The sequence below is a fragment of the Oncorhynchus mykiss genome, chromosome 13 (assembly GCF_057628025.1).
Source record: "Oncorhynchus mykiss isolate SJ-2025 chromosome 13, ASM5762802v1, whole genome shotgun sequence".
Lineage (NCBI taxonomy): Eukaryota > Metazoa > Chordata > Actinopteri > Salmoniformes > Salmonidae > Oncorhynchus > Oncorhynchus mykiss.
The window spans coordinates 65702812-65715416 of NC_143034.1; the positions used below are offsets into that span (position 1 = coordinate 65702812).

Below are 12605 nucleotides of genomic sequence, written 5' to 3' on the forward strand. Positions count from 1 at the left end.
CACCCACACAAACAGATCAACATCATGGTAGTGGGTGAGTTAACATGGAGAGAGAGAACACACCCACACAAACACATCAACATCATGGTAGTGGGTGAGTTAACATGAAGAGAGAGAACACACCCACACAAACAGATCAACATCATGGTAGTGGGTGAGTTAACATGGAGAGAGAGAACACACAAACACATCAACATCATGGTAGTGGGTGAGTTAACATGGAGAGAGAGAACACACCCACACAAACAGATCAACATCATGGTAGTGGGTGAGTTAACATGAAGAGAGAGAACACACCCACACAAACAGATCAACATCATGGTAGTGGGTGAGTTAACATGAAGAGAGAACACACCCACACAAACAGATCAACATCATGGTAGTGGGTGAGTTAACATGAAGAGAGAACACACCCACACAAACAGATCAACATCATGGTAGTGGGTGAGTTAACATGGAGAGAGAGAACACACCCACACAAACACATCAACATCATGGTAGTGGGTGAGTTAACATGGAGAGAGAGAACACACCCACACAAACACATCAACATCATGGTAGTGGGTGAGTTAACATGAAGAGAGAGAACACACCCACACAAACAGATCAACATCATGGTAGTGGGTGAGTTAACATGAAGAGAGAACATACCCACACAAACACATCAACATCATGGTAGTGGGTGAGTTAACATGAAGAGAGAGAACACACCCACACAAACAGATCAACATCATGGTAGTGGGTGAGTTAACATGAAGAGAGAGAACACACCCACACAAACAGATCAACATCATGGTAGTGGGTGAGTTAACATGAAGAGAGAGAACACACCCACACAAACAGATCAACATCATGGTAGTGGGTGAGTTAACATGAAGAGAGAGAACACACCCACACAAACAGATCAACATCATGGTAGTGGGTGAGTTAACATGAAGAGAGAGAACACACCCACACAAACAGATCAACATCATGGTAGTGGGTGAGTTAACATGAAGAGAGAACACACCCACACAAACAGATCAACATCATGGTAGTGGGTGAGTTAACATGAAGAGAGAGAACACACCCACACAAACAGATCAACATCATGGTAGTGGGTGAGTTAACATGAAGAGAGAGAACACACCCACACAAACAGATCAACATCATGGTAGTGGGTGAGTTAACATGAAGAGAGAGAACACACCCACACAAACAGATCAACATCATGGTAGTGGGTGAGTTAACATGAAGAGAGAGAACACACCCACACAAACAGATCAACATCATGGTAGTGGGTGAGTTAACATGAAGAGAGAGAGCACACCCACACAAACAGATCAACATCATGGTAGTGGGTGAGTTAACATGAAGAGAGAGAACACACCCACACAAACAGATCAACATCATGGTAGTGGGTGAGTTAACATGAAGAGAGAGAACACACCCACACAAACAGATCAACATCATGGTAGTGGGTGAGTTAACATGAAGAGAGAGAACACACCCACACAAACACATCAACATCATGGTAGTGGGTGAGTTAACATGAAGAGAGAACACACCCACACAAACAGATCAACATCATGGTAGTGGGTGAGTTAACATGAAGAGAGAGAACACACCCACAGAAACAGATCAACATCATGGTAGTGGGTGAGTTAACATGGAGAGAGAGAACACACCCACACAAACACATCAACATCATGGTAGTGGGTGAGTTAACATGAAGAGAGAGAACACACCCACACAAACAGATCAACATCATGGTAGTGGGTGAGTTAACATGAAGAGAGAACACACCCACACAAACAGATCAACATCATGGTAGTGGGTGAGTTAACATGAAGAGAGAGAACACACCCACACAAACACATCAACATCATGGTAGTGGGTGAGTTAACATGAAGAGAGAGAACACACCCACACAAACAGATCAACATCATGGTAGTGGGTGAGTTAACATGGAGAGAGAGAACACACCCACACAAACAGATCAACATCATGGTAGTGGGTGAGTTAACATGAAGAGAGAGAACACACCCACACAAACAGATCAACATCATGGTAGTGGGTGAGTTAACATGAAGAGAGAACACACCCACACAAACAGATCAAATTCAATCAATCACATTTATTTTATAAAGCCCTTTTTACGTCAGCTGTGCTTTACAAATACCCTGCTTAAAACCCCAACGAGCAAGCAATGCAAATGCCATACAGACACACACACACACACACACACACACACACATACACACACATACACACACATATACACACACACACAGCACACAGCACACAGCACAACATCACGATAGTGGGTGAGTTAACATGGTGAGAGACGAATGCATGTGTACTGTATATGATCATAGGTTTACATCAAATGAGCTCAAGATCCTGGTCTGCTGTTATCCAGCCTGAAGAAACACAGGCCAGAAGGTGGTGGTGTGTGATAGGGACCAGGCTGTGTTTACGGTGAGAGGCTGAGTTAATGTTATCCTCTCCTGGGTTATTCAAGGAGGATATATCTCTAATTTAACAAGAGGATCTCTCTAATTAAGAACGCTCTCATTTTCACACACACACACATTTACCCCCCCCACACACACACACACAGCCTTTTGACACTCCCACCATACTGACACTCCCTCATCAGTGTGTGATGGCTCCTTTTTAAAACGGTATATTTTTTACAACACACACTCCTTCCTTCACCAGAGACCAGCCCCTATAAAACCCCTTTGCCATGCTGTCTCCACACCACGTCTCCATTTGATGATGTCGCGACTGTCAGTCTGCTCTGTGGGTTCTTTCCGTGGATAAAACGGCTCACACTACAGCCTACAGGGGTACTTCAAGGAAGGAGGATGCAGACTCATCCATGGAAAAGAAAACGACCACTTAGTCTCCTGCAGTGTTAATGTGCACTCAGGTGTAATTTGTCATTTAAGTCTGCCTGTGAGAACAGAGCTGTAGGGAAGGAGACAGAACACAGGACGTTAGGTTAATGTTTGAATTTCTCTGCTACAGACTACTCTGGTATATAATAAGTGTACTGAACAAAAATATAAATGCAACAATTTCTACGATTTTACTGAGTTACAGTTCATATAAGGAGATCAGTCAATTGAAATAAATTCATTAGGCCCTAATCTATGGATTTCACGACTGGGCAGGGGCACAGCCATGGTTGGGCCTTGTGGGGCGTAGGCCCACTCACTGGGGAGCCAGCCCCAGCCAATCAGAATTAGTTTTTCTCCACAAAAGGGCTTTATTACTGACAGAAATACTCCTCAGCACCAATCCCGCAGGTGAAGAAGCCGGATGTGGAGGTTCTGGGCTGGCGTGGTTACTTGTGGTCTGTGGTTGTGAGACCGGTTGAACGTATTGCCAAATTCTCAAAAATGACATCAGTTGCAGCTTATGGTAGAGAAATGAACATTCAATTCTCTGGCAACAGCTCTGGTGAACATTCCTGCAGTCAGCATGCCAATGGCACGCTCCCCTCAACTTGAGACATCTGTGGCATTGTGTTGTGTGACAAAACTGCACATTTTATAGTGGCCTTTCGTTGTCCCCAGCACAAGGTGCACATGTGTAATGATCATGCTTTTTAATCAGCTTCTTGATATGCCACACCTGTCAGGTGGATGAATTATCTTGGTAAAGGAGAAATTCTCACTAACAGGGATGTAAACAAATTTGTGCACAAAATTTGAGAGAAATAAGCTTTTTTGTGCGAATGGAAAATGTTAGATTTTTGTTCAGTGTGTTTTATACAGAGGATATATAGAAAGGAAAAGAAAAGTACACTACACTCCTCTCACATCATTCATGTCTCATAATAATCCTCCATACTGTATAGTGGTGTGTCCTATATAGAACTGTCTCATAATAATCCTCCATACTGTATAGTGGTGTGTCCTATATAGAACTGTCTCATAATAATCCTCCATACTGTATAGTGGTGTGTCCTATATAGAACTGTCTCATAATAATCCTCCATACTGTATAGTGGTGTGTCCTATATAGAACTGTCTCATAATAATCCTCCATACTGTATAGTGGTGTGTCCTATATAGAACTGTCTCATAATAATCCTCCATACTGTATAGTGGTGTGTCCTATATAGAACTGTCTCATAATAATCCTCCATACTGTATAGTGGTGTGTCCTATATAGAACTGTCTCATAATAATCCTCCATACTGTATAGTGGTGTGTCCTATATAGAACTGTCTCATAATAATCCTCCATACTGTATAGTGGTGTGTCCTATATAGAACTGTCTCATAATAATCCTCCATACTATATAGTGGTGTGTGTGTCCTATATAGAACTGTCTCATAATAATCCTCCATACTATATAGTGGTGTGTCAGTATACAGTAGTTCCACTGAGTGGGACACATCTACATGTCTGAATAACTACTTTTCTGTACTGGAAGTGGGTGAGAGGGTGTGTGGGTGTGTGGGTGGGGTCATGAGGGGGTTGAGGGGTGAGGCAGTGCCCAGGGTTAGTGTCTGTTCTCTCTCTCTGTGATGTGGAGTCTGCTGACAAAATCTACATTCCTCTCACATTCCCCTGTGGTTGGCCCTGGTGTCCTGGATACAGAGCTCGGCAACCTGCCACCCATTCAGCTCAGGGCTGACTGTAGGCTACGCCATCGTGTGTGTGTGTGTGTGTATACATGGTCAGGGCTCAGTGGGATGGGCTGTCAAAATCCCACTGAGCTATATATACAGTTGAAGTGTACCTATGATAAAAAATTACAGACCTCTACATGCTTTGAAGTTGGAAAACCTGCAAAATCGGCAGTGTATCAAATACTTGTTCTCCCCACTGTATGTGTGTGTATATATATATATACACACACACAGTTGAAGTCGGAAGTTTACATACACCTTAGCCAAATACATTTAAACTCAGTTTTTCACAATTCCTGACATTTAATCCAAGTAAAAAATTCCCTGTCTTAGGTAATTTAGGATCACCACTTTATTTTAAGAATGTGAAATGTCAGAATAATTGTAGATGTATTTATTTCAGCTTTTACTTCTTTCATCACATTCCCAGAGAATCAGACGTTTACATACACTCAATTCATATTTGGTAGCATTGCCTTTAAATTGTTTAACTTGGGTCAAACGTTTTGGGTAGCCTCCCACAAGCTTCCCACAATAAGTTGGGTGAATTTTGGCCCATTCCTTCTGACAGAGCTGGTGTAACTGAGTCAGGTTTGTAGGCCAGATTTTCTATGTGATTAAGGTCAGGGCTTTGTGATGGCCACTCCAATACTTTGACTTTGTTGTCCTTAAGCCATTTTGCCACAACTTTGGAAGTATGCTTGGGGTCATTGTCCATTTGGAAGACCCATTTGCGACCAAGCTTTAACTGATGTCTTGAGATGTTGCTTCAATATATCCATGTAATTTTGCTGCCTCATGATGCCATCTATTTTGTGAAGTGCACCAGTCCCTCCTGCAACAAAGCACCCCCACAACATGATGCTGCCAACCCCACAACATGATGCTGCCACCCCCGTGCTTCCTCCCCCTTTTTCCTCCAAACATAACGATGGTCATTATGGCCAAACAGTTCTATTTTTGTTTGATCAGACCAGAGGACATTTCTCCAAAAAGTACGATCTTTGTCCCCATGTGCAATTGCAAACCGTAGTCTGGCTTTTTTATGGCGGTTTTGGAGCAGTGGCTTCTTCCTTGCTGAGCGGCCTTTCAGGTTATGTCGATATTGGACTCGTTTTACTGTTGGTATTGATACTTTTGTACCTGTTTCCTCCAGCGTCTTCACAAGGTGCTTTGCTGTTCTTGGACTGATTTGCACTTTTCGTACCAAAGTATGTTAATCTCTAGGAGACAGAACGCCTCTCCTTCCTGAACGGTATGACGGCTGCGTGGTCCCATGGTGTTTATACTTGCGTACTATTATTTATAGAGATGAACGTGGTACCTTCAGGCGCTTGGAAATTGCTCCCAAGGATGAACCAGACTTGCAGAGATCTACAATTTATTTTCTGAGGTCTTGGCTGATTTCTTTTGATTTTCTCATGATGTCAAGCAAAGAGGCACTGAGTTTGAAGGTAGGCCTTGAAATACATCCACAGGTACACCTCCAATTGACTCAAATTATGTTAATTAGCCTATCAGACGATTCTAAAGCCATGACATTTTCTGGAATTTTCCAAGCTGTTTAAAGGCACAGTCAACTTAGTGTATGTAAATTTGTGGAGTGGTTGAAAAACTAGTTTTAATGACTTGTTTTAACTTCTGACTCCAGCTCTGTGTGTGTGTGTATATTCTACCGTTCAAAAGTTTGGAGTCACTTAGAAATGTCCTTGTTTTTGAAAGAAAAGCCAAAAGAAAATGTCCATTAAAATAACAAACTGATCAGAAATACAGTGTAGACATTGTTAATGTTGTAAATGACTATTGTAGCTGGAAATGACAGATTTGTAATGGAATATCTACATAGGCGTACAGAGGCCCATTATCAGCAACAATCACTCCTGTGATCCAATGGTTGTATTAGCTAATCCAAGTTTAACATTTTAAAAGGCTAATTGATCATTAGAAAACCCTTTTGCAATTATGTTAGCACAGCTGAAAACTGTTGTTCTGATTAAAGAAGCAATTAAACTGGCCTTCTTTAGACTAGTTGAGTGTCTGGAGCATCAGCATTTGTGGGTTTGATTACAGGCTCAAAATGGCCAGAAATAAAGACCTTTCTTCTGAAACTTGTGAGTCTATTCTTGTTCTGAGAAATGAAGGCTATTCCATGCGAGAAATTGCCAAGTAACTGAAGATCTCGTTCAACGCTGTGTACGACTCCCTTCACAGAACAGCGCAAACTGGCTCTAACCAGAATAGAAAGAGGAGTGGGAGGCCCCGGTGCATAACTGAGCAAGAGGACAAGTACATTAGAGTGTCTAGTTTTGGTAATAGACGCCTCACAAATCCTCAACTGGCAGCTTCATTAAATAGTACCTGCAAAACACCAGTCTCAACATCAAGAGTGAAGAGGTGACTCCAGGATGCTGGCCTTCCAGGCAGAGTTGCAAAGAAAAAGCCATATCTCAGACTGGCCAATAAAAATAAAATATTAAGATAGGCAAAAGAACACAGACACTGGACAGAGGAAGATTGGAAAAGGTTGTTATGATCAGACAAATCTAAGTTTGAGGTGTTCGGATCACAAAGAACATTCATGAGACGCAGAAAAAATGAAAAGATGCTGGATGGAGTGCTTAACACCATCTGTCAAGCATGGTGGAGGCAATGAGATGGTCTGGGGGTGATAAAGTGGGAGATTTGTACAGGGTAAAAGGGATCTTGAAGAAGGTAGGCTATCACTCCATTTTGAAGGGCACAATTATTATATCAATAAAAAGTCATTATTTATAACCTTGTCAACGTCTTGACTATATTTCCTATTCATTTTGCAACTCATTTCATGTGTTTTCATGGAAAACAAGGACATTTCTAAGTGACCCCAAACTTTTGAACTGTAGTGTGTGTGCGTGTGCGTGTGTGCGTGTGCGTGTGTGTGGTGTGTGTGTGTGTGTGTGCGTGTATGGAAGCTGATTCTGCTGGGCAGACCTCCACACTCCTTATGATAACCAGCCGTGACCCTCAGTCAAACACTACTAATCTAAAGATACAAGAATCTAAGAGTAGAAGGGCTGATCTAGGATCAGGTCCTCCCTGTCTATAACAATCTGATTCATTATCTCAAATGCAGAATGTATCCTAGATCAGCACTCCTACTCTGAGATGGTTACTAATGTTTAATACACCTGTATTGTTGTATTGATACCCTGTCCTTCCTCTCACAATCTGGCTGGTCTTTGGGTCCAGCCTTTCAGCTAGGGGTATCAACACTGTAGCATGTCTACAGCCCATCCCACTGAACCCTGACCTTGGCCCCGTAGCTCACAGGATTCCCCTCTTCAGGCTCAGCCACTCATACCAACCGTTCAGGGGAATTCTAGACCCCTAAAAAATGTGATACAGTGCCTCTGGTATGGGACTTCAACAGCATGAGCACAGGGTTGGTATTGGCCTGGATAGTGCACATCTCTACTTTAACAATCACATCGGTCCCCGACCGGGCAATTTGGGTTTTCATAACAGATTAATAATCAAAAATGTATTGTATGGCAATGGTTTTTGATTGGAGTACAGTAAGTGGTTAATTCGTGTACTTGGTGGAAACACTGGAGAGGCTCTCTGGAAAGCTTTGATTCTTCAGGTCCGAAGCAAACACAGATGTGTTGTAAAGGGACGATGCTGTACTACTTCCCATAATGTTAGAGGTCAGAAGTCAAGACACTGAGGGCCCGGTCATTAATCAGTTGTTTGAAGCCTTATAAATCCCAAATGAAGTTTCAACATATAAACCTCCATTATTTTGTGTGTGTGTGTGTGCGTGCGTGCGTGCGTGCGTGCGTGAACACTTACTAAGAACACCAGAGGCCCTGACCTCCAGTCTGTGTTGACTTAACCAGACAGTGAACTAAACTGTGTGTGTTACCTGTCCAGGGGTCATAAACACTACACTCTCCCTCGTTAACCCACAGTTGATCCCAGGGGCCAAAAGTGATGTTGGCGGTAGTCAGCTGCTACAGGCAATCTTTTGGGTCCATGCACAGTATGTTCTTCCCTAATTCTAGAATGTAGTCCAGCTTTTCAATCTATCTCTCCCATGTCCTCTATCTTCTGACCCACACACACACACACCTCTCCAGCTGGTTCCTCTCTAGTGCTGATAGAGCAGAGCTCTTCTCCAGACTGCAGGGTTACATGTCTACCCAGCGTTGCAGATGACGGTCACATGTCCTGCCAACAGCTGTTCCAGTCTGTTTAATACTCTATTGCAGGGATCATCAACTAGATTCAGCCGTCGGACTTTTGTTTCTTGAGCGGATGGTCATGGGGTCCGGAACATCATTATAAATCATTTGTAGACTGTAAATGGACAGCAAGAAGCCCAAAGTGATATAATATTGGACTAAAACAGAATCATTTCAAACCTTGCTTACATTTGTATACGATCACATACATCTCTCTATTATGCGTGGGAAGACTTTGGAACAGACCCCCCCCCCCCCCCCAAAAAAAAAATAACTTGGAGCTGGACAGAAGACTGTGTTTTATCTTATGTCCAATAATTAAACATAGTTTACAGTTGGGGAACCCTGCTGTATTAGGAGAGATAAGAGAACATGGGGAGGTGTGTGTGAGTCATAGACTTATGGTGCGTGTCTGACCCAAAGGTCTTTATCAACAATGGCCAGTTTTATAGTGCAGTGATCTGAGCCAGCGTCAGCTGCACAAACCACAGACGGATGAGTTTCACACTTATGGAAGACTGGGTTTCTCCAACCAACTGCTCAATGGCGGATAAGGCTCAGCTCAGTTCAAGGCTCAGTGTGGTTTAATTGACAGCAGAGCTCTTCCCCAGACTGCAGGTCTGAGCCCCGAAAGGACATGCATTTCCTTTAGGCCAACTTTAATGGACGGGAGAGAGAGTGGGAGGGAGAGAATGGTGAAAAGGGCACTGACGTAACGTGTGTGTTCGGCGGGGAGGCCTTACTGAAGACACCTGTAACTTTTCCTCCACTGCAGCCAAAACCTTGTGAAATAGCCTCTTTCTCCCCTGAGTGTCTGTGACCGGCTGGAACAGCTCTGGTGTTGAACTCTGTTTGTCTCAGTGTGAAATAATGAGGCCCGTCAGTCATTACACCACTGGAATGAACCTGTTAGTGGGAAGAGTGACGGAAGAATGTTCTGGAGAAAGGTGAGAGGAAGTCCACCATTGTGAGAGTAGTCTATTCCCTACAGTCACACTAGATGAGAGGGTATTGGTTTAAATTGAGGCCTGGGCTACTGTTTTACCTTCATTGTAGAGTTTCTACGTTATTGTGTTTAGCCCAGTTGGTAGAGCATGGTGCTTGCAGCTCCAGGGTTGTGGGCTTGTTTCCCACGGGACCAGTACCAATCAAAAGTATGAAAATGTATGTACTCATTACTGTAAGTCACTCTAAATAAGATGGTCTGCTAGATGACTAAAATCTCAATTGTGGCTTTGTTTATTTGCATTACCAATGTGTTTGACATTCAGGTGTGTGTGTGTGTGTGTGTGTGTGTAGGGCAGAGCGGCCTAGGGAAGTCCACTCTGATGAACACTCTGTTCAAGTCCAAGGTGAGCCGTAAGTCAGTGCAGGCCACGTCCCAGGAGAAGATCCCCAAGACCATCCATATCAAGTCTGTCAGTCACGGTGAGAGGAGGAAAATATCACTCATACTGTTAATTTCACTCTTTCTTTTCTGCACCTCTAGCTACATCTTTCACTTTATCCATCTCACCCTCTACTCAGTCTACCCTGTGTTGTGACTACAGTCTGAGGTACATTTGGCCTCTGAGGTGCTTGTATTCAGTCTAATTGTGTCTGTCTCTGTTCAGACATTGAGGAGAAGGGGGTGAGGATGAAACTAACTGTTATCGACACACCCGGCTTCGGGGATCAGATCAACAACGAGAACTGGTACAGTAACAGTACAATCCATAGCTGAAATGTTATATTTATAATGTGCTTATATTTCTATGTGCGTAGATATATCCTATCTATCTAGAACGCGTCTCCTTCCTGAGCGGTATGACGGTTGCATGGTCCCATGGTGTTTATACCTGCGTACTATTGTTTGTACAGATGAACGTGGTACCTTCAGGCTTTTGGAAATTGCTCCCAAGGATGAACCAGACTTGTGGAGGTCTATATACAGTGGGGGAAAAAAGTATTTAGTCCGCCACCAATTGTGCAAGTTCTCCCACTTAAAAAGATGAGAGAGGCCTGTAATTTTCATCATAGGTACAAAATCCAGAAAATCATATTGTAGGATTTTTAATTAATTTATTTTCAAATTATGGTGGAAAATAAGTATTTGGTCACCTACAAACAAGCAAGATTTCTGGCTCTCACAGACCTGTAACTTCTTCTTTAAGAGGCTCCTCTGTCCTCCACTCGTTACCTGTATTAATGGTACCTGTTTGAACTTGTTATCAGTATAAAAGACACCACACACACAGTTGAAGTCAGAACTTTACATACACGTAAGTTGTACCAATTAAAACTAGTTTTTTTCACATTCTTAAATAAAGTGGTGATCCTAACTGACCTAAGAGAGGGAATTTTTAAGAGGATTAAATGTCAGGAATTGTTGAAAACGGAGTTTAAATGTATTTGGCTAAGGTGTATGTAAGAATTAATAGTGTATAATAATAGTGTAGACATCAAAACTATGTAGTAGCACACATGGAATCATGTAGTAACCAAAAAATAAATAAATGTAAAGCTGTCATCAAGGCAGAAGGTGGCTACTTTGAAGAATCTCAACTATAAAATATATTTTGATTTGTTTGAAAAGTTTGTGTTTCCGACAGGATCCCGTATGTGTTATTTCATAGTTTTGATATCTTTACCATTATTCTACAATGTAGAAAATAGTAAATAAAGAAAAGCCCTTGAATAAATAAGTATGTCCAAACTTTTGAGTAGTACTGTCGCTCTCTCTCGTTAATATAAACGCTTACCCCATACATCTCATCTAGATGACTAGTGTACACAGTACTGTGTATGACCTCATCCATCCTCTTTCTCGCCCTCTTCCTGTCTTTCTCACTTGTCTCCCCCTATCCATCCCCCAAAACTCCCCCTTTCTCTTTTAATCTGCCTCTCCCCTTCCTTCCACTTCCTGTCTTCTTCCCCTCCCTCCCTCCCTCCACAGTTGGCAGCCCATCATGAAGTTCATTAATGCCCAGTATGAGCAGTACCTTCAGGAGGAGATCAACATCAACAGGAAGAAGAGGATTCCAGACTCAAGGGTTCACTGCTGTATTTACTTCATACCCCCTACTGGACACTGGTGAGGCCAGGAATGCGTACACACACACACTCACTCACTCACACACACACACACACACACTCACTCACACTCGCACACCTTGTGAAGGGTATGAATGTGTGGAATGTTCCAGGTGAATGTTTAGATATGGCTGGGAGAGTGTCAAGCTGATTATTAGCTAAACTTCATTCTTTGGATTTTCCACTTTTTATCGTCCTATACAGTTGTCATGCCTTTTGAGTGATCAAAAATGGCATGTAATCAATCCCAATAATTGCCATACACACACATGCACAGTGTCAGTGCAACAGTGCTGCTGCCCCCTGCTGTCCCTGAACAGTAGAGAATATGCAACTGGGAGATTTAAAAAGGAGAGAGAGAGAGTGAGAGAAGGAGTGAAGTGATTTATGTTAGATAAACAGTGAGTCATAGGGAGAGTCCTACTCAAATAGCCCTGAATCATCAGAACAGAAAACAGAGGAGGAGGACACAGTGAGTTTGGCATGACTTTCTGATACACATTAGTTATAACAACAATCTAATGCCCCGTGCTCTGCCATTCAAATATCAGATATGATGTCCAACGTCATACTGTGCCCTTCTGTGTAACATATACAGCCTATGTATGGGCCAGATTCCCGGACAGAATGGGGATTCTCTGAGTATGTTTTTTAGTCTCGGAGTGTCTGTCTGAACGTAC

General features: G+C 42.6%; 1 protein-coding gene across 11 annotated transcripts in view; it reads left to right on the forward strand.

The window, feature by feature from the left end:
* LOC110516540 (septin-9) overlaps positions 1-12605 on the forward strand; it is a 153462-nt gene that overhangs the window by 122530 nt on the left and 18327 nt on the right. For 9 of the 11 annotated variants that reach the window (XM_036941638.2, XM_036941643.2, XM_090197183.1 and 6 more), the window contains 3 exons: positions 10153-10281; positions 10467-10548; positions 11789-11926. In XM_036941638.2, coding sequence (XP_036797533.1) covers positions 10153-10281; positions 10467-10548; positions 11789-11926 — 349 coding nt within the window. Of the gene's footprint in view, positions 1-2703; positions 4399-10152; positions 10282-10466; positions 10549-11788; positions 11927-12605 lie in introns of those variants that run through there. The other 2 variants (XM_090197184.1, XM_090197185.1) reach the window with 1 other exon arrangement.